At 42.7% G+C, this 22,273-nt stretch overlaps 1 protein-coding gene and 1 long non-coding RNA gene across 4 annotated transcripts; one reads left to right on the top strand and one right to left on the bottom strand.

The window, feature by feature from the left end:
* Window positions 1-50: 50 nt before the first annotated feature.
* Window positions 51-6,852, bottom strand: LOC103246376 (uncharacterized). Its single transcript, XR_502408.3, has 2 exons — window positions 6,714-6,852; window positions 51-6,464 (listed from the first exon to the last, which is right to left on the bottom strand). It is a non-coding gene; the product is annotated as an uncharacterized lncRNA (long non-coding RNA).
* On the top strand, window positions 6,851-21,345 carry TMEM128 (transmembrane protein 128). Of its 3 annotated transcripts, none has more exons than XM_038008708.2 (5): window positions 6,851-6,983; window positions 8,983-9,124; window positions 14,142-14,300; window positions 16,727-16,835; window positions 20,233-21,345. In XM_038008708.2, exons 1-4 carry the CDS (start codon window positions 6,887-6,889, stop codon window positions 16,824-16,826), a joined length of 498 nt encoding a protein of 165 aa, XP_037864636.1. In that variant the 5' UTR covers window positions 6,851-6,886; the 3' UTR covers window positions 16,827-16,835; window positions 20,233-21,345. The 3 variants fall into 3 exon arrangements, with proteins under 3 accessions (XP_037864636.1, XP_008016096.1, XP_008016097.1); XM_008017905.3 differs by lacking the exon at window positions 20,233-21,345 and adding an exon at window positions 18,366-19,080; XM_008017906.3 differs by lacking the exon at window positions 20,233-21,345 and adding an exon at window positions 17,832-18,357.
* Window positions 21,346-22,273: the final 928 nt, after the last annotated feature.

The raw sequence follows: 22,273 nt of genomic DNA, 5'->3' as shown, positions 1-22,273 counted from the left end.
TTATGGATGATAACATCAGGCACAGCCATCATTCAAATATACAGGGGTTGTTTTGAAAGAGAAAAAAATGAGTCTGTTTTATTTGATCATCTGCAAACCAGTAACAGACCAAGTTCCAGGCACTGAACAATCAGCAAGTGACAAGATTGACAAGGCTGCAGGGTTCACCTGGGAAGGGCAGTCAGCCAGGACCCACCTCCATTTTCCTCTAGGTTTGCCAGCCTAGTAGTGGCCCTCAACCTGAATGGCAGCAATTTAATAAAAGAAATTGTCCTCCCACAGAACTGGAACCCAAATGTTGCCACAGAGCCAGAAATTTCAGGAGTGCTTGGAACACTTACATAGTCAAAGGTCCTGCCCAGCTGGCCTCTCAGTGGAGGCCAGTTCCCTCCTACCCCTCCCCTTTGCTTTCTGGTTTTAGGAACTGTCCTTTTCCCCGCTCCTGATATTTTGCTTGAGACCAGCACCTCTCTTCTCTGTTCTTCTCCCCAACATCCTGTTTCAGAAAACAACACACTGCCTGTGTCCTTAGAGGCTCACTCGCAGCCCTTTTCTGCCAGTGCAGCAGACAGCTGTTGCACTCACATTGGCTTCGCTTCTGTGAGAATCCCCTCCATCTCGCTGCGTAAATAGAATGCATCCGGAGAAAACCCCAGGCCAAGTGGCACAGGTGCTGAGAGTCAGAAGTAGGGCAGGCAGGCACTGAAGTGGTGAGTTCCACAGGGATGACGGCAGGCACACCATATGTGACAGATGCACAGTGTCCTCAAAGCTGCATCGCGAGCTGTCCTGGGCTTCACACTCACTCAGGCTTGATGGAAATCCTACTTTTCTTTCAATCTTATGAAATAGTTCAGAGGAATTCAAATAGGTCTCTTTCTAAAAAACTGTACATGCATTTTATGATGATAATGATTATTACTGTCATTATTATTATGATCAATAGAGACAGGGTCTTATCATATTGCCCAGGCTGGTGTCCAACTGTTGGGCTCAAGCGATCCCCCCGCCTCAGCCTCCTGAAGTGTTAGTATTACAGGTGTGAGCCACTGTGAATGGCCCAATATTACTGTTGTCATTACTGTTATTTTGCGTAGGCTGTGTATTAGAGTTCTCTAGAGGGACAGAACTAACAGTATATATATATATACACACACACACACACACACACACACACAAATGTATATACACAAATATATACACACACACATACATATGTATATGTACACACACATATATACAAATAAAGGAGAGTTTATTAAGTATTAACTCACACGATCACAAGGTTACACAATAGGCCATCTGCAGGCTGAGGAGCAAGGGGAGCCAGCTCAAGTCCCAAAACTAAAAAACTTGGAGTCCGATGTTTGAGGGCAGGAAGCATCCTGCACAGGGGAAAGATATTGGATGGGAGGCTAGTCCAGTCTAGCCTTTTCAGGTTTTTCTGCCTGCTTTATGTTCTAGCCGAGCTGGCAGCTGATTAGATGGGGCTCACCCAGATTAAGGGTGGGTCTGCCTTTCCCAGCCCACTGACTGAAATCTTAATCTACTTTGGCCACACCCTCAAAGACACACCCAAGATCAATGCTTTGCATCCTTCAATCCAATCAAGTTGACAGTACTCACCATCAGAGGCTGGTTAAAGTTGGTGACCTTTGCGGGTAGAACTTCTCACAGTACAGCTAGTTTGAGTAATGAATGGGTGAGGAAAACTTGGCTCACTTGAAGATGGTTCAAGTGATTTCTACCACACAGTATGTCCCCTAAGTGAAAGACACTAACATCGTGAACACTTCCCACGAAATATGCTTTTCCATTTAGATCCTACAGGGCAAGCCTATTCCAACTCTCTTCATCACAGGGTATGAGAAGTAAGAAACAAAACATAGGTATGAACATATGTTGAACATGATCAAACTTAAAAGGCAAACACATTGGAAAAAAAGTAGACTTGCCACATATCTCAGGTTCAAAGACAGCCTTGATCTATCAAAATATGCAAAAATGAAAATTCCAAAAGGAAAAAGATATATGCATACTCGATTAACATACAAAAATCTGTTAGCAAATTAAAATGGCAGGTCCCTACAGACAACAACTATCACTTGGGAAAAATGTATCAAAATGATAAAGCCCACGGCTGGTGCAAATATTGAGGATGGCCTCTCCTGCCCTCTGCTGGTGGGAATTTAAACTACAGTAGTATGGTAAGTCCTTTCTGGAGCTTGTTTGATAATATCAATCAAGTCTTTAAAATAGCCGGGCGCGGTGGCTCAGGCCTGTAATCCCAGCACTTTGGGAAGCCAAGGTGGCTGGATCACAGGTCAGGAGATCGAGACCATCCTGGCTAACATGGTGAAATGCCGTCTCTACTAAAAATACAAAAAATTACCCAGGCGTGGTGGCCGGTGCCTGTAGTCTGGAGTGCTTGGGAGGCTAAGCCGGGAGAATGGCGTGAACCCGGGAGGCAGAGCTTGTAGTGAACACAGATGGCGCCACTGCACTACAACCTGGACGACAGAGCAAGGCTCTGTCTCAAAAAACAAAGAAACAAACAAACAAAAAAAACCAAAATACAAAAATTAGCTGGGCATGGTGACATGCACCTGTAGTCTCAGCTACTCCGGAGGCTGAGGCAGGAGAACTGCTTGAACCTGGGGGGCAGAGGTTGCAATGAGCCAAGATCGTGCCACTGCACTCCAGCCTGGCAACAGAGGAAGACTCTGTCAAAAAAAAAAAAAAAAAAAAGAGTCTTTGAAATGTTTGTGTCTTTTGATCTAGTGATTCCAATGCTACAGCTTTTACCAGGGGAATAATCACAGCTGTGTAGAAAGAGACACACACATTTTTATTGTGTTTTTATACAATGAGTGGAAGACCTTTCTAAAACTAGCTTTCTTCTTGGAATGAAGAACAGTATCCCAAATGACAGATATTAACATTAACATTTACTGAGCACTTCCCACATGCCAGGTGCTTTCTAAGAGCTTTACCTGTATTCTCATTCCTGGAGGTGCTCATAGAATACCTGGGGACCAAGGGGGCAGCTACATGGCACAATGAGAGAACAGGGTAGTACTGGTCTGGCCTCAGAGTTGCAAGTAACAGAAAACAACTGAAATTAAAGTTAATTTGAAAAAAAAAAAAGGAAAATTTAACCATCTGTAAAGTCTCAGCAATGGATAATAACAGTTAAGATTTATTGAGAGTTTTCTATGGGCTGCTCTAAGGGCTCTGCATGTATTAATACTTTTAATCTTTACCCAATCCTGTGAGGTGGATATTATTCTTAACCCCATTTTGCAAGTGAGGAAACTAAGGCAAAGAGTGGATAAGACGCTTGCTCAAGGTTGAAAGAGTCAGCAATGACAGAACCGGTAATGACAGCCAGGCAGGCAGCTAGCTCCAGAGCTCAGTTCCTTAACAGGGTTAACTAAGGCTTAGCTAGATCAGGGAGGCGGTGCAATGCTACCAAGACCTCTTAGCTTGCCTCTCAGCACTTTCTTCCCATGTGGGCTCCCCTGTTTCCAGAACAGCAGCCCCCAAGCCCAAACTGACCTCACAGCTCACCATATCAAAGCAACTGTGAACATCTTCCCAGCCTAAGACCTGGACTATAAGAGGTCTGTTTTGGGTCTTGTACCCTCCCCTAGGACAGGGTCAGTCTCTGGAAACTGAGCAGGACCACTATAGAAAGCAGCAGTAGTGGTTTCTCAGAGGAAGGGTTGTAGGCAGACACGTGTATGTCCATATTGAAGACAAGTTAGCTGTGCTCAAGGACCTGCTATGTGCTCGGTGTTTGCAGGGCACTGGGGCATACTAAGACATGGTTGGTTCTCCCAATCAACTGGGGGAAACACAGGCAAAAGGAAAATAGCAATAAAGCTTGGTAATTCTCGGAAGAGAGACATGAACAAAGAGTAGCTGGAACCCAGGGACAAGGGAATACTGATCAAGGGGTGAACAGGTGCCAGATCTTGACAGCCCGGCAGGCCAAATAAAGGAGTAGCGAATAGTAACTACTGATGTTTGGAGGCAAACTATATATGCCAGGCACTAAGCTAAACGATAAACATGTATCTTCACTCCAATACCTGATGTTTCACAGATGAGCAAAACTGATACTCAGAACAATAAAATAACTTGCCCAAGGACCCACAGTGATGGAGGCAGGATTCAACAGTCTATAAACACCTTGGATTTCACCATGTTGCTAAGCGGAGGCCAGCAAAGGTCACAATGAAATTCATTGTTCCCCACAAGTAATCCACATTGAAAATGAAAACGTCTTAATTGGTAGCAAATCTGGTATCACATATCTATCTATAATTAGGGTGCCACAGTACACACATTGAAGGATTTCTATTCTTTTTCTTTTTTTTCTTTTTTCTTTTTTTTGAGAGAGAGTTTCACTCTTGCTGCCCAGGCTGGAGTGAAATGGGCGGTTGTGGCTCACTGCGGCCTCCACCTCCTGGGTTCAAGCCATTCTCCTGCCTCAGCCTCCCAGACAGCTGGGATTACAGGTGCTTGCTACCACGCCCAGCTAATTTATTTATTTATTATTATTTTTTTAGTAGAGATGGGGTGTTTCACCATGTTGGCCAGGCTGGTCTCAAACTCCCGACCTCAAGTGATCCACCCACCTGGGCCTCCTAAAGTGCTGAGATTACAGGCGTGAGCCACCACACATGCCCAAAGGGCTTCTTTAATGGACCTCAGAAACGAAGATGTGGTCATTAAATACTGGAATTTTTCCAACCTGCTTTTAAGTATCAATATGGTGTGCAAGTAGTGCCATTTAAAATTGCAGATAAAAAAACTCTGGAAGGATTTCAGATCCAAATTCAAAGGCCCTGAAACCACAAAAGGAGAAACCTGATCTGACCTGAACATACCATGTATGGGAACCTGGGATAGCAGCGATGCTCTTGGGAGTATTCAGTTACCAGGGAGGCCCTGCACTGACCCTTTTTCGAGGAGACAATCAACAGAAGATTGTATTTGATGGGGCAAATTCACTTCCTGTTAACAAGGCTCCTAACCCTGTACGAGAGAGACAAGAAGGGAGGGCAAAGACTTTAGCTGGCTTTGAAGAAACGAATCCAGTTCTTTAGGAGTCTTGAAAGGAAAAAAAAAAAAAAAAAAAAAAACCCAGAAAATAAAGGAGGTATTGTTTAGAAAGGCCATATGATCCACCCAGTTGTTAAATCCTGTGCTCCAAAGGGTGAAGAAAGGCTGAAGAAATGATAAATCAGTAGAGATTTGGTACTTCTCTCTTTTTTTTTTTTTTTTTTTTTTTGAGATGGAGTCTCGCTCTGTTGCCCAAGCTGGAGTGCAGTGGCACGATCACTGCAACCTCCTTCTCCCAGGTTCAAGCGATTCTCCTGCCTCAGCCCCCAGAGTAGCTGGGATTACAGGTGCTGGCCACCACACCTGGCTAATTTTTGTATTTTTAGTAGAGACAGAATTTCACCATGTTGGCCAGGCTGGTCTCGAACGCCTGACCTCGTGAATCGCCCGCCTCAGCCTCCCGAAGTGTTGGGATTACAGGCATGAGCCACCGCGCCCAGCCGGCACTCTTTTCTTAAATATTCATTACTTTCCTTTTACAAACACCCCAACACATAGTAGATATTAAACAGTGCCTACTAATTCAAATTTTACTTCCTATGTAGCTCACTTGCTCTCCACCCCTGTATTCAATCCACCTGAAATCACTCTCCCTGCTCTCCCACACTCCAGCAGAATAAACTGCCCTTTACATGTACAGTGCTTCTATTATGCCCCATGTACAGTGTTTCTATTATGGCACTGTATTGAAGCTGCTTCCTCTACTAGATTCTTACTTCTGTCCTCACCACTTTATCACATGCAGCCGCTCAGAAAATGTTGGCTACATTGATGAAGTGCTTTCACACATTTATAAATACAGAGTTACCTTGTAGTACACCTCTGTGGTTTTCTTTGGACCAGGAGCTCCTCACGTGCAAGGCCATGTCTTACTCATCTTTATCTCCACTGCTGGCATGGTGCCTAACAGCTCCTAGCAAATAGTAGGTGCTCAGCAAACGTTTGCATGGTTAAACCCACCATTTCTCAGCACATGACTCGGTGGGAAAGGGTTGGGAAGAGTAATACGCGGGATTACTGACGGAGAAAAAGTTGTGAACTCGTAACACACAGTTCGTGGGCGTGAGTAGTGTGGAAAACTGCACTTTGCTGGGAAACTAGTTCCCTCGGTTCAGGCTGGGAGGATTTTTCACAAGTGGCGAGGAGAAGGCTCACGTGAACCACATACAGGTGCTTCTCACTGAAACGCACAACAAATCTAGAGCCAAGTGTAATAACGAAACGGGCCCCAAGAAGTTTATTTAATGCCCAGGGGTCCTCAAGTGGTCACTGCCAGGCTTTGGCATCCTGTTCAGCAGGCCTTTCTCCTCCTTTCAAATCTTGCTGGGCGACTCCTGAAAAGCAAAAAGTAGGAAAGAAACTGGGGGCTGAGGATGGAGGCCCGGACAGAGGGTATCTCTCCTGCTCTGGCATCCGGGAGTCTGCGAGGGCTTCGGAAGCGCAGCGTCTCACTGTCTCGCATCCCGGACCTGGACGCATCCTGCGGCAGCGGTAATCCTGGTCCTTCTGGGCTTCCATAGGTCGCAATAAACTTGGGAACCTTTCGACCCGTAAAGCTCAATGTTTTAAAATTCAAATCGCACCTGCCGGCGTGAGAGCGAAACCCTTCAGGCCGACTCCATCCTAGCTGCTCCTTAACGAAAACCGCGAAGAGAACACAGTCTCCAATCCAAACGCCAGGAGGCCCAACTCCGGAGCCGACGCCGGAAGCGCTCTGCCTGACGTCACTTCCGTCGCGTTTTGGGGCGGTACCAAGATGGACTCTTCACGGGCTCGGGAACAGCTCCGTCGGCGATTCCTCCTCTTGCCGGACACCGAGGCCCAGCTGAACTGCGAGAGTAACGCCAGGCCGGGTGAGGCGCGCACCAAGCCGCCCCGAGGTTCTCAGAGGCGAGGCGCTGGAAAATGACTGGCCTCCGGCAGCCCCGGCCCAGTCTGAAGGGACCGAGTTTCGGTTTTGCAAGTCGAATATTTAATGTCAGGGAAGAGCCTTAGAATCGCGTAGTACTGTGCATCGTCATCTCAGCTGCGCTTCAGAATTCTCTGGAGAGCTGATTTGACACCTGTTTGGAAATATCGATTAAAATTAAAAATACCCACCGGTTCTAAGTCTTAAGAATTTACCAGAAACATGCCTGTATCGCAGTGTACAATGATGTGGGCGGAGTGTTTCACCTCAGCATTGCTTGCAATAGCGAATCACTAGAAATACCTGTCTTGCCCGTCAGCAGAAGGCTGGTTAAGTAAATTTGGATATGTGTATACATGATACGCCAGGTCGATTTGTATGTACCAATGGTGATGATTTTCAAAGGGAAGTGCGGAACACTATGGTATGCCGCCATTTGGGTACAAAACAGGTAACCTGTGCTGTATGTTCACCTGTAGATGCATAGAATATGGAAGAATTCAGTAGAAATTGTAAGTGGTGGTTGCTTCTGGGGATTAGATCTGAGGTTAAGGATGGGAGTCAGATACCTCATTTTGGATATTTGTATCCCTTATGTTTTAAAACCGTGTCCATTTATTACCTTTTCAAAATAAACACGAATAACCTGATGCCCAGGCATGATGATGTATACATTTTGAGGATATTCCAGAATATTATGAACATGCTCCGTAGGGTTTCCGATGGTCATCTAAAGGCCCAAAACCTCAGATGTGGACCATTCATTCTCACGTGAACATAGAGGGCATGTCAGAATCCTCGGAAAACTTTCTAGAAATCTTCCATCTGACCCAACCCCCATCCACCCTTTCTTTCGGATTGCGTTCCAGACAGGAAAAATGACTTGTCCATCACCTGTCTAGACAGGGCTGTGCTGGAACTAGAGCTCTGGTGTGCCGTTTCCACTTTTGAGCTGTGTTTAAAGTAATGAAAAGATTTAGTTATAGGCTGGGCACGGTGGCTCACGCCTGTAATCCCAGCACTTTGAGAGGCCGAAGCAGCCTGATCACGAGGTCAGGAGTTCGAGACCAACCTGGCCAAAGAGACCAGCCTGGCCAACATGGTGAAACCCCGTCTCTACTAAAAATACAAAAATTAGCCGGGCGTGGTGGCAGGCGCCTGTAATCCCGGCTACTCGGGAGGCTGAGGCAGGAGAATTGCTTGAACCTGGCAGGCGGTGGTTGCAGTGAGCCCAGATGGAACCATTCCATTCCAGCCTGGGCGACAGAGGGAGACTCTGACTCAAAAAAAAAAAAATGGAATTTAGTTATAAAAGTGTTCTTGAAAGACCACAAGTCCAGTTCATGCGCTACCATTTGCCTTTGGCATTTTTCCTGATCAGCAGGACTAATTCCTTTCCTAGAAGAAATGTGAAACATATTAAAATTCTTACATTTCCAGGTGGCATTGTTATTTCTGAAAGACGATGAAAATGTAAATTTGATTTCAAAATATATTTAGAGGAAATAAATTGACTGTATTTGTTAGTGGGCTCTTATTATTTTTTGTAAATATAAACCTATCTCAAGGGTTTTTTTTTTTTTTTTTTTTTTTTTTTTTGAGACGGATTCTCGCTCTGTCGCCCAGGCTGGAGTGCAGTGGCCGGATCTCAGCTCACTGCAAGCTCTGCCTCCCGGGTTTATGCCATTCTCCTGCGTCAGCCTCCCGAGTAGCTGGGACTACAGGGGCCCGCCACCTCTCCGGGCTAGTTTTTTGTAGTTTTTAGTAGAGACGGGGTTTCACTGTGTTAGCCAGGATGGTCAAGGGTTTTACAGAAGAATTTGTTATCATGGGAGAGACTGGTTCTTAGCTCTAGGAAATGATTTTATTTGGCTTAAATTAAGTGTAATTTTTCCTCGCAAAATTATGGTAACTTAATAAGTTGAAATCTCCCTTATTTGCAGAAACCTCCACAGCTGTTCAGAAAAAGGAGAAACCTCTTCCAAGACTTAATATCCATTCTGGATTCTGGATTTTGGCATCCATTGTTGTGACCTATTATGTTGACTTCTTTAAAACTCTTAAAGAAAACTTCCACACTAGCAGGTAAGAAAACTTTATTGCTTCATAAATTAAACGCATGTCTGATTTTTCGTGTTATATTTTGTTAGTTGAATTCTTCAAACGGTAAGCACCTACTCTCTGCCAGGCCCTGTGTTGGAGGTGCTGGTGGTACGAAGATGAATATGAGATGGGGATCAAAGGGTACATATTTTTAGTTGTAAGATGAATAAGGTCTGGGGATTTAATGTACATACAGTATGGTGACTATAGTTAATAATGCTGTATTGTATACTTGAAATTTTCTAAGAGTAGGTCTTATGTCTTCCCCCGTTCCCTGACCAGTGGTAACTGAGGTGATGAGTATGATAATTAACTTGATTGTGGTAATCATTTCACGATGTGTGTATATATATATATATATATATATATCAGGTCATCACATTGTACATCTTGAATATATAAAATTTTAATTTGTCCATTATACTTCAATAAAGATGGAAAAAATAAAACCAATGGGAGGGTGTGTGCTTTGGGCATACACAGTAGAGTGGAAGAGAACTGGAAGTTATTTTTATGCAAATAAATATATTGTAGGATGACGAAGGTAAGAAATTTAAGAAGGACCTAATCCTTTTGGGGAAAAAAGGAGGGAGAAAGACTGACTGAAGGTCTTCATGAAGACCAAGTACAAGAGTACTGGGAGGAAGGATTGAGAACTGTGGCCGGTGAGAACCGGGTCTCAAGGTTGGTTTCAGAGGGTACTTACAGCTGACAAGGTAACTACGGGGTGTGACTGCGTTGGAGTGCAGGTGAAGGTCAGCAGTGGGAGGAGTGCGAGCTTTGTGGCCAGGCCAGATGTACAATAGTTCCTCATTCACAGGGACTGAGATCCCTTCAGTATAGTCTCCAGAGCTGACATGCAGGAGAGGGTTGGAATCATATCCTAGGGTCCTTACTGCACATTGGAGAGTGATGTGGAAACCCTCAGATAATAAACGGAAAGGAGAGGTATGTTGGTGAGCAGCAGAGCTGGCATTGGGAGGGCTGGTGTGCTTAGGGTCAAGAGTAGTAATTTGGAAGTACCAGTAGGATTAGGAAGATGCAGACAGGACTGTGGTCCCCTGGTATCACGGCAGGACACATGATTTCTCCTCAAGGGCCTTCAGGAGGAGCAGTGATTTCTGGCGGGGGAGACTGTCGAGCCACATGGAACAAGCCCTCAGGGGAAAGTAGGCAGAGGGGAGTTTATTTAAACTGTCCTCTACTTTCTAGGGGAGAAACTTTCCCTAAACACTCCCATCTTCTGCCCTTCCATGTCACTCACTCCTTTGTGGGAGGTGGTGTGACTGATTGAGTGTGTGATGAAGAATTGGACAAAGGTAGCTCAGCACCTTCTTCTCCTGCACGTCAGCTGCCCGTAGGAAGTGCAGAGTCTGGTCTGCCTTCCCATGGTGTCATTTCATGGGGGCAGCCCTCACAGGAAAAGGTCTCTAGGTTTTCATTTTGACCTGGAACCCAGTGGGTAAGCCTGCCGGTTTCTGGGTCTCAGAGACCCGGTATTAGGAAGTGCTTTGTCACCACTCACCAAAGCCATATTCTTCCCACCGCTGCATCAGTATAACAGACATTTAATCTTCATCAGCTTGACTCAGTCATCTGTCTTAGAATGTGGCCTGGGAAAAGAGGGATGGATACTTTATTTTTATTTTGAGACAGGGTCTCGCTGCGCTGTCACCCTCCAGTGGTGCGATCATGGCTTACTGCCTTGACTTCCTAGGCTCAAGTGATCCTCCCACGTCAACCTCCCAGGTAGCTAGGATTATAGGCGCACACCACCTTCCCTGGCTAATTTGGTTTATTTTTTATAGAGACCAGGTCTCTTCATGTTGTCTAGGCTGGTCTCAAACTGTTGGGCTCAAGTGATCCTCCCACCTTGACTTCCTAAAGTACTGGGATTACAGGTGTGAGCCACTGCACCTGCCTGGAGGGGAGGGATACTTTAATCACCACCAACAGCAGCTGCTCTTTCCTTCATTAGAGACTTTATGGAACCTGAGACGTGTTTGACTGTGGGTGCCAAACACATGGAAGGTGCATTTCTAGCTCTCCAACAGCTCATTTTAGGCTGCAGCAGACAAGTGACCAGGTCTCGTGTGTGCTCTGTAAATGTAGGCGCAAGATATTATGGGAGCGTCTAGGAGGGGTACCTAGTCCAGGTCAGCCTCAGGACTGAGATCTTTTTGAGGTTTTAGGAGATGTGAGATAACTTCTCTATTTGTGTCCTTTTATTGGGTATTTCTGGTAGTTTAAAGAAATGGCAGAGTAAGAAATGATCACACATAAGATGTTTGGGGGCAACTGCAGTGAAGTGGAGTGCCCAGGCCACACAGCTGCTGTGTGGCGAAGCCGGGATGCAGACAATGGGACCAGGGCTGTGGGGGTTGGAAAAAATAAGTAGAAGTCGTAGATCTGTCCTCAACAAGGTGTCATCTTAGAGAGCAAAAGGCATAAATGCATTCTCAAAGGCTGAGGATTTTGAGTCGCATTGTTTTCTTGGGAAGGACTCATTAAGGGGTGTTGGAGGGTATTGAGCAGCCATGAAATGAGAGGGCGGCACAAGAGACAGTGCTGGCTGAGTTCTGCTTTTGGAAAATGGCTAAAATGGCTTGTTCCTCTGACACCTGAGGTGATTTCTTTTTCCCCTGGCTGTAGCCTAAGTTTAGAAGCTTGAGGCCTTAAGGTTCTTTATATTATTCAAAGATAGGAGAGCAGGTCCGTATTAAAAACTGAAAAACACTGTGATGCTATAGAAATCACAGTTTAAAAAACTCTGCTTGTGTGCATCAAAATCAACTGTGGACTTAAAAGCAGAAAGCAAAATTAAAATCCCAGATGCTCGGGCCCAGAATTTTGGAAACTGGGGACTAGGTAGTTTCTCTTAGAAAGGTACAAGGTGATTGTGATATAAAGCCAGGGCCGAGGACCACTGACTGATAGTATTATATTTTGTTCAGGCAGTTTAAAAATTTTTCTTAGGCCGGGCACGGTGGCTCACGCCTGTAATCCCAGCACTTTGGGAGGCCGAGGTGTGTGGATCACCTGAGATCAGGAGTTCAAGACCAGCCTGGCCAACATGGACATGGTGAAACCCCATCTCTACTAAAAATACAAAAATGAGTTGGGCGTGGTGGCCGGCGCCTATAATTCCAGCTACTCGGGAGGTTGAGACGGGAGAATTGGTGAACCTGGGAGGCGGAGGTTGCAGTGAGCTGAGATTGCGGCACTGCACTCCAGCTTGGGCAACAGTGCGAGACTCTGTCTCAAAAATAAATAAATGAAAATAAAAATAACATGAGTGGAATAATAATGATTATGATTGAGGGTGAGCTGTGAGGAGCACTTTGCTGACTACTTGATTTAATTCTTACAGCTCTTCTGAGTTAAGTACTGTCAGTATTTCTGAAACACACGGAGGTTAGGTAATTTGCCTAGGGTCACAAAACTAGTCTTATTCAAGTTAAGATTCAAACCCATATAGACAGATTTCAGAGGCTGTGCTCTTAACCCGTTCACTCTGCTGCCTCTCATGACTCCGAATCTCAGAATTGCATCGTCATAAAAAGCCTTCATGGAATCTGGAACCTTGCATTATTGGAAGCTCACTTTGTGCCTTTGTAACTTAACAGTTGTAGCTATCTGTTCTCCCTCTCTCTTCCACATGTACTGTCAGGCTTTTCCCGTAGTGAAGCAGATGATGATGGGATATTGGATTGAGTTGGGAGAATGGGAAAGGGACTTCAGTCCCCAAGTCCAGCTGGGGTGGAGGGAAGGGGTTGTCCAGGTTGCCTCACACTGGCTGAATCAGATCACAGGTAGAATTGGAAGGGAGTCAAAAGGCATTGGCATTGAGGGTGAGGTGGTGGGTAGAAGATATTTTGAAAATGGGAGAATTTCATTTAGGAATCTTTTATGAGAGAAAATTTGAATTATAAAGTCCACTTAACTTGGAGGAATGAAGTTGCCCAGTGATAAACTTCTTTAATCCTGTCACACTCAAAACTTCAGAAACAACCAGAAAGCCACTATCTTCCGTGTATTTTTGTTTTTATTTATTTTATTTTATTTTATTTTATGGAGACAGAGTTTCACTCCTGTTGCCCGGGCACTCCACGCTGGAGTGCAGTGGTGCCATCTCAGCTCACTGCAACCTCTGCCTCCTGGGTTCAAGCGATTCTCTTGCCTCATCCTCCCAAGAAACTGGGATTACAGGCATGTGCCACCATGCTTGACTAATTTTGTATTTTTAGTAGAGATGGGGTTTCTCCATATTGGTCAGGCTGGTCTTGAACTCCTGACCTCAGGTGATCCGCCTGCCTCGGCCTCCCAAAGTATTGGGATTACAGGCGTGAGCCACTGCGCCCAGCCTCTTCCTTGTATTTTTAAAGAAAATGCATTGTCGTGACCAGACTTTTCCCTTGGTTGGTTGGCTGATGAGAGTTTATATGTAAATGCATGTATTTCAGGTCTGTCTTTTCATTCTTTCCTGACTTGTGTGTCTCTTTTTCTGACCCCCATCTCCCATAGATTGAGACTTTCTGAAAGTCTGGATTGTTTAAGTATGGCTTTCTCTGCACCACTTGATATTCTTAGAAGTAGATTTTTTTTTTTTTTTTTTTTTTTTTTTTTTTGAGACAGAGTCTCACTCTGTCGCCTGGGCTGGAGCGCAGTGACGTGACCTCGGCTTACTGCAACCTCCGCCTCCTGGGTTCAAGCGATTCTCCTGCCTCAGCCTCCCGAGTAGCTGGGACTATAGGCATGTGCCACCACACCTGACTAATTTTTTATTTTTAGTAGAGATGGGGTTTCACCATGTTGGCCAGACTGGTCTTGTACTCCTCAGGTGATCCACCAGCCTCGGCCTCCCAAAGTGCTGGGATTACAGGAGTGAGCCACTGTGCCCGGCCTCTTAGAAGTAGATTTTTAAGCTGTTACTGAAAACTTAAGATACCCGATGATTCATTAAGTGCTGTCAGCCCTCTTACTGTTTTTATCTCCACAGCTGGTTTGTCTGTGGCAGTGCCTTGTTGCTTGTCAGCTTATCAATTGCGTTTTACTGCGTAGTCTACCTGGAATGGTATTGTGGAATTCGAGAATATGATGTCAGGTATCCAGCCTTGATACCTATTACCACTGCCTCCTTTATTGCAGCAGGAATATGGTAAGTTAACTTTGAAATGACTAAAAGGAATGAACAACAAATTTTTTTTGATCAGATAGTGATATACTTGGTCCAAACTTTGAAAGAAAAAAGGTATAACAGAAAAATAATCTTCTGGTCATTCATGCTCTCTGGTTCCCTTTTCATTAGTATCTCTTTCTCCTTCTATTTATGGATCTAGTTATTTAAAGGACAGATGATGACATTCTGTACATATTTTGCATTTTGCTTTTTAAATGTATTTGACATACAATACATATAGAAAAGTGGAAAAAACTAAAATGAATGAATTAGTGAATGAATTCTCATGAAGTGAGTATTGGTGTAAATCGAGCCAGCACACTGGGAACCCCCCTCATTCTCCCTCACAGTTGCTACACCTTCCCTCCTGCCACAGGTAAATACTGCCCTGACCTTCATGGTAACTACTTGCTTTGCTTCCATTAGGTTTTCTATTTTTTTTTCATCTACACTTTTGAACTTTATAGAAATGGATTGGTACAGAGTGTATTCCTTCACATTGAGCTGGCTGTGTGCAGCATTATGTGCAATTCTTTCATGTCGTCGCCCCGAACAGTGACTCATCTTCATTGCCCTTTTGCATTCCATTGTTTAATTGAATCCCAGTTTCTCTTTTCCATTGTTGATTGTGTTTAGATTTTTTTTAATTTGGGGTTACTATAAAGGATGCTGTAAAGAGCATTCTTGTATATGGCTCTTGTAGCACAGTGAACACATTTCAGTTGGGTACACCCAACTGAAGTTGGTGTGTGTGTATATGTGTGTGTGTATATATATATGTACTCCAAGGGGAAAAATTGTTGGGTGTACATATCTTTGACTTCAATATATCATGCCAAACTGCTTTCCAAAGTGGTTGTTCATTTTTTTTTTCCTTTTATTTTTCAATGGATTCTTATAGTTTGGGATTCTTCCATAATGGTACTTACAGATGTTTCTCATTCTTTTAAGCAGTTGCATAGTTTTCACAGCATGGACATATCATGATTTATGTAACCTGTCACCTGCTGTTGGACTTAATTATATTTATACTCAAACAATGCCACAATGAATAACCTCCTTCATAAGTTAATTAAGTACTCAATGAAAAATACAGGGTTTTTTTGGGTTTGTTTATAAAAGTAAGACTTGCTCACTGAGGAAAAAAAATCTGTAAATTACAGAAAAACACAAAGGAAATACATCCTATGATCCAACCAGAAAGAAAACTAGTTTTCCTATGTTGTGTGTAGCTCTTTAGTTTTTTCTTTCTTTATATCAATTGAATTTTTTTTTTTGGAGGGAGACAGGGTCTCACTCTGTCACCCAGGCCAGAGTGCAGTGGTGTGATCCCAGCTCACTGCAGCCTCGACTTCGCAGGCTTAAGTGATCCTCCTACCTCACTCAGCCTCCTGAGTAGTTGGGACCACAGGCACATACCGCCACACCTGGCTCTTTTTTGTATTTTTTGTAGAGATAGGGTTTCGCCATGCAGCTCAGGCTCGTCTCGAACTCCTGGCCTCAAGCCGTCTGCTTGTGTCGGCCTCCCAAAGTGCTGGGATTACAGGCGTGCACCTTGACCACCCCCAGCCTAATTGAATTTTTATTTTGGAAGAACCACATACCTTTATACATACTCAGTTTAAATGTATTCTTTCTATGACTCACTTTCTGTAGTTGAAGTTCAAAGTTGTTTGACAGTGTGATACGGTTATTGTTAACCTTTTTAGTGATGTGGGGGCATACAGATACGTTGTTTTACCTTTTCCCATAAGGCTAAGGTCATCTCCAGAAACATTAATTTTTTAGACAGTGTGATTATAGTTATTTAATACTCACACTTATCAAAATATTATATATTAAAACCAATAATTATCTGAGCTTATTTGAATATAGTTTTCCCTATTCTGTTCTTAGACATTTCAGTCATTAAAAATCATTTATATTTAGAAAGTTTTTAATTTTACTTTGATGACAGGAATAGTGTTTTTCTCAATGAAAGATATAATAGCAGCTTATAAATGATAACTGTTTTCATTCTGTTTTTAAGAGAAAATACTTTGGTATTTTTTACCATGATAATTTAGTGTGTGATTTCATAAAAACAAGCTGTAGCCATTTAAATTCTTGTTCAGGTGCAGAAACTAAGAGACTTCAGTTTCTATTAAGCCATGTCAACTCCTATTAGGAGACCTTTAGTGGTTTCAGTTCCAGGGCCTTCTTGAAGAAATTGTGATAATTGTATAAGTATATCTAGAGTTTTCCTTTTCAGCATTGGCTAAGTCACATAACTGAGAATTATGATACATAGAGACAGTTGCTGACTGGATGAACTTTTCCACATTGAATTCTTTAAATCTAGATTCTAGAGTAAAATATATTGTTGCATATCAGAGTTGTCAACTGTTTATTTATTGTTTTTTCAGCTTCAACATTGCTCTATGGCATGTGTGGTCATTTTTCACTCCGTTGTTGTTGTTTACCCAGTTTATGGGGGTTGTAATGTTTATCACACTCCTTGGATGATTTCTGAAGGTAAGATATCAGGAATGGTTTTTCTAAAAATGAACTCGTTTGAAAAATGTCTTTTATGACAGTTTTGTTGTCCACACTAGAATTATCCGTCCATTGACCTCTGAGATAGGAGGGATTGAGACTTTTTTTTTTTTTTTTTTTTTTTTGTAGACAGGGTCTCACTCTGTTGTCCAGGCTGGAGTATAGTGGCATGATCACAGCTCACTGCACCCTTGACCACCTGGGGGCTCAAGCAGTCCTCCCACCTCAGCTTCCCAAGTAGCTGGTATTACAAACATGTGCGACCATGCTTGGCTAATTTTTAAAAAATGTTCTGTAGAAACAGAGTCTCCCTGTGCTGCCCAGGCTGTCGGGGGTGGGGGACTGAGACTCCTTCTTTTGAAAAAGTTGGTTCTAAGTTACTACTTTTTAGAAAAGGTACACTGCCTTTCAAAGACCTCATAAAGACAGGATTTGCACCTTCCAATATAGTTAAATTCACACGTTAGACCATTTTATGTTGAGATCATATTAATTTCTGTCAACTTACATTCAATGACTGTTGGCTAGATCATTCTTAAGCAGTGGGAATACAGGAAGAATGGACAATTTTACCCAATTGGGAAAAAAAAATCTGCCATCTTCTAACTGTCCTGACTTCCTCATAAAAATGTGTTGGATGACACAATCAGCTTTGGTTTGGTGTTATTCATAGAATTTCTGCCTCCCCGCAGATAACCCCATCCTGAGATCTGCTGCCTTACACAGTGGAGGCTGTTTTCTGAGTGTCGGATAACTCTGTTATTAAATAAGTGTATATTGGGAATGCTCACTCCAGATGCCTAGGGGCATGGTGAAAAGGACAAAGTGCCTCCTGTCAGGTCACTTACATCAGAACTTGCAGAAAATCTGCTTTATACAGCAGTTGACAGGTGTGGAAACTGAGGCCTATGGAAATGAAAGTTAATACACTAAATTTTCAAGATGTTAATGAAAAACTGACATTTCTGCCAACAGCATGCTCTCTCTATGGGATTTAAAGGAAGGTCAGTGGTAACCGTGTACAGAAGAAATGGACACAGTCTCATTGTTAGCAGTCTGAAAATAGTTGCTAGCACCTCCATGCCCATTCCAGTGTCTCCAGCCTCCTTCATGCACCTTGCTGTGTCTTGGGATCACTGGGAGCCCTCACTGGAGGCCCTTCATTCCTATACATTTGTGGTGCCACAAGCGGCTCTGGGCCTGGAGGAATCCTACACATCTCAGAACACTTCCTCACCTGACCCTGTCAGCCATCTCTCTCCTCATGTTCTCAGCCCCTTCTTTGGCTCTTCAATTTTGAGTTTTTACAGATGTTTGGGAGCTGTTACTCTGACATGAATTTATAATTGGTGACGGAGACTCAGACAGTGCTGTAGATCACAGAGTGAACTATGCTTTTTAGTGTTAAATGCAATAGCTTAAGATAGAATGTTCTCCTTGGTACATAAATGCTGGTTTTCTTTCAGATTTAAGGACATATACTTTTTTTTTTTTTTTTTTTTTTTTAAGAGACAGGGTCTTTTATGTTTCCAGGCTGGCTTTGAACTCCTGGGATCAAGTGATCCTCCTGCCTCAGCCTTCAAAGGAGTTGGGACTAGAGGCCCACGCCACCGTGCCTGGCTGGACATGTAAATTTGAAGTGAATGGTTAAACATCCAGCTAGCTGAAAGTATGGCAGACCCTCACAGAAAAGCTACAGTGTGGTTTTGCAACTATGAAGTGAATGGTTTCCTGGGAAAAATTGTGACTTTGTATAACTGTTGTTGAAATCAGAATAAATTATATTTCACTTGCATACTCTTAAATTATTAAAATTTTCAGAAGTCAGTGATATAGGAATACTATTTTGCAATGTTAATCCATTTGAATATTTGGAGAAGGTGGTTTCATTATAGGTGCATAATGCACTCCTAATATTTTAAACAAATAGTTCACTCTTCTATTTAAGGGATAACCGTTCCTTATATAAAATGACTGGATGTGTATAAAGGAATTATGTTGTCATGTGCCTTTAACCAGCTTTAGTAATTACTATAATCTCATATTTATGATAGTTTTGTCAGGTACAGGACCAAATGAAAGTATTTTACGTTTTCCCATCACTTTAGATTTTATCATTGTGTAAATTACTGGGTTTTTAGCATTTCCTAATGTGCAGTTTTAATCATTTTTAAGTATACATATTTTTTTCTGTACCATTTAAATAAAATATTTTTACAACTTTCTTGTGAGTTTTGTTCATGCAAACTTTGGAATAACTTCTGGTTTTTAGCTATGAGCACTTTGAATTAACGGTATAAATAACAAGGGCTCTGTTCTTCAAAGACTTTATAAAGACAGTATTTGCACTTTCAAATGCAGTATGTCTGCATTTAATCTAAACAGCATAAGCATTGTGACAGAAGGTACCTCATGTTGATTGTTTTCTCTGTAAGGTGACTTCTAATAATGACCTGACTTAATCACCACTTGTGTGTGTGTCTGGTTCAGATCATACCCTGCCATTTACTAGCTGCAAGACCTTCAGCAGTTTAGGTTTAGTATCCCTAATTTCAAAATCTGAAACTTTTTTATTGCTGACATGACACTCAAAGGAAATGCTCATTGGAGCATTTCAGGTTTTGGAATATAATGCAAATATTCCAAAATCTAAAACACTTCTTGTCCCAAGCATTTCAGAGAAGTGGTAGTCAGCCTGTAATCTTTTTTCAGCTGTGAAGTGGGAATAATATCTGTCTTATTGTGGGTTGTGGATAATAGTAATAATGTTTGTAAAACACCAATTACAGTGCCTGACACACAGTAGGTGTCCACTCAATAAATGGTAATGGAGAGGGAAAGAAAGGGAAAGCAGAATCTAGGATCAGGAATATCACATCCGGTTATGACATTTGCAAAAGGGAAAGTCAGGCATGATGAATGGACAGAAGCAAACCCAGTTTGTGGTCATGGGTATGTGCAGGTGTGGCGAGAGTGTCATTTAAAATAGGGAGCAAGGCCAGGTGAAGGCCATAATCAGGCAGCTGAGTCAGGCAGGGATGAACCAGGCAGTGATGTGAGGGTCCAGCATAACTGAGGCTGCAGCTCTGGAAGGTAGGGCATTTGGATCAGATCCCCTGGAGGGAGCTTGGGTGAAGAGTGCCCCAGTGTCAGCCTTCACACATTTTATATCTGTCTTTTTTTATTATTTTTTCTTGAAGAGTATGCTTACAACATGGATAGAAATCTAAGGCTGGGATGTGTTTACAACAATTAGTTAAAATCTAGTTTCCCAAGTGCTAATAACTGGCCAATTAGGATGGTATGAAGATTATCCTATTACTTAAAAAGAGACTTTTTGAGACAGTCTTTAACTTGTCATAACATGTCTGAACAGGATCTAGTTTGAGACACTAAAAAGGATAAGACATCAGTTTGGAAAGAGACCACATCAGTGCAACATGAATTCTGCTAAAATCGAAGCAAGAACAAACATCAATTTATTGTGAAGCTTGGGTGAAAAAATGGTGAAATCATTAATGCTTCACGAAAAGTTTATGGGAACAATGCCCCAAAGAAATCAACAGCTTACAAATGAATAAGTTGTTCTGAGAAGGTACCAGATGATGTTGAAGAGGAAGCCCTCAGTGAGAGACCTTACACATGGATCTTTGAGGAAAAAATTAATCTTGTTTATGCCCTAATCAAAGAGGACTGATGATTAACAGCAGTTAACAATAGCAGAAACAATAACCACTGTCATAGACACTGAACAATTGGTTCAGGTTACACAATTCTGACTGAAAGCAGACTTCCCACTTGATGCGCACCAAAACTGTTGTGCCCAGATCAGCTGCAAACAACAGCAGAGCTTTCAATGGAAATTTTAAACACGTGGGATCAAAATCCTGAAGCATTTGTTCAAAAGATTGCAACAGGATATGAAACATGGATTTCCTAGTACTATTCCTGAAGACAAAGCACCATCTAAGCAATGGCTACCAAGAAGTGGAAGTGGGTCGTCAAAGCAAAAGCAGACCAGTCAGGAGCACAGGTCGTGGCAACAGTATTTTGGGGCTCAAGACACTTTGCTTGTTGACTTTCGGGAGGACCAAAGAATGGTAACATCTGCTTATTATGAGAGAGTTTTGCGAAAGCCAAAACTTTAGCAGAAAATTCTTGGGAAAGCTTCAGCAGAGTCCTCCTCCACCACGACAATGCTTCTGCTTATTCCTGTCATCAAGGGCAATTTTGGGAGAATTTTGGTGGGAAATCATTACAGTCCCGATTTGGCTCCTCCTAACTTCTTTTCGTTTCCTAATCTTAAAAATTCTGTAAAGGGTACCCTTTTATCTTCAGTTAATGTGTAAAAGACTGCATTGATACGGTTAAATTCTCAGGACCTTCAGTTCCTTAGGGATGGGCTACATGGCTGTATCATGACATACAGAAGTGTCTTGAACTTGATGGAGCTTATGTTGAGAAATAAAGTTTATACTATTATTTTTAATTCATTGTTTCCAAATTTTGAAGTCCGAGGGTACATGTGGAATGGCTAGATTGCGTTCATTAATATATGCATTACTTTGCATACTTATTTTTTGTGGTGAGATTTCTTAAAATCTACTCTCTTCACAATTTTTAAAATGCTATAAATTGTTATTAACTGTAGTCACTATGTGTACAATAGGTCTCTTGAACTTACTCTTCTTAACTGAACTTTGGTACCCTTTGACAAACATCTCCCAACCCCCCAATTCCCCCTGCTGCCCAGCCCCTGGTAGCCACTATTCTACTCTCTACCTATATGACCTCAGCTTTTTTAGATTCTACATATAAATGAGATCATGTGGCATTTGTCTTTCTGTGCTTGGCTTATGTCACTTAACATAGTATCTTCCAAGTTCATATCCATATTGTTGCAAATGTCAGGATTTCCTTTTTTTTTTTTCTTTTTTTGAGACAGGGTCTGGCTGTGTCACCGAGGCTGGAGTGCAGTGGCACAATCTGAGCTCACTGAAACCTGGACCTCCCAGGCTCTAATGACCCTCCTACCTCAGCCTCCCAAGTAGCTGGTACTACAGGTACGCACCACTAGGTCTGGCTAATATTATTATTATTATTTTGACACAGAGTTTCACGCTTGTTGCCCAGGCTGGAGTGCAGTGGCACGATCTCGGCTCACCCGCAACTTCTGCCTCCCGGGTTCAAGTGATTCTCCTGCCTCAGCCTCCTGAGTAGTTGGGATTATAGGCATTTTTACTAGAGACAGGGTTTCTCCATGTTGGTCAGGCAGGTCTCGAACTCCCGACCTCAGGTGATCCACCTGGCTCAGCCTCCCAAAGTGCTGGGAGTACAGGCGTGAGCCACCGCGCTCAGGCTTTTTTTTTTTTTTTTTTTTTTTTTGTAGAGTTGAGGTTTTGCCATGTTGCCTAGCT

Source organism: Chlorocebus sabaeus, chromosome 27, assembly GCF_047675955.1.
Source record: "Chlorocebus sabaeus isolate Y175 chromosome 27, mChlSab1.0.hap1, whole genome shotgun sequence".
In the NCBI taxonomy this organism is placed as follows: Eukaryota; Metazoa; Chordata; class Mammalia; order Primates; family Cercopithecidae; genus Chlorocebus; species Chlorocebus sabaeus.
Note: the sequence above shows the minus strand (reverse complement) of the source record. Positions and strands in the feature narration are given on the sequence as shown.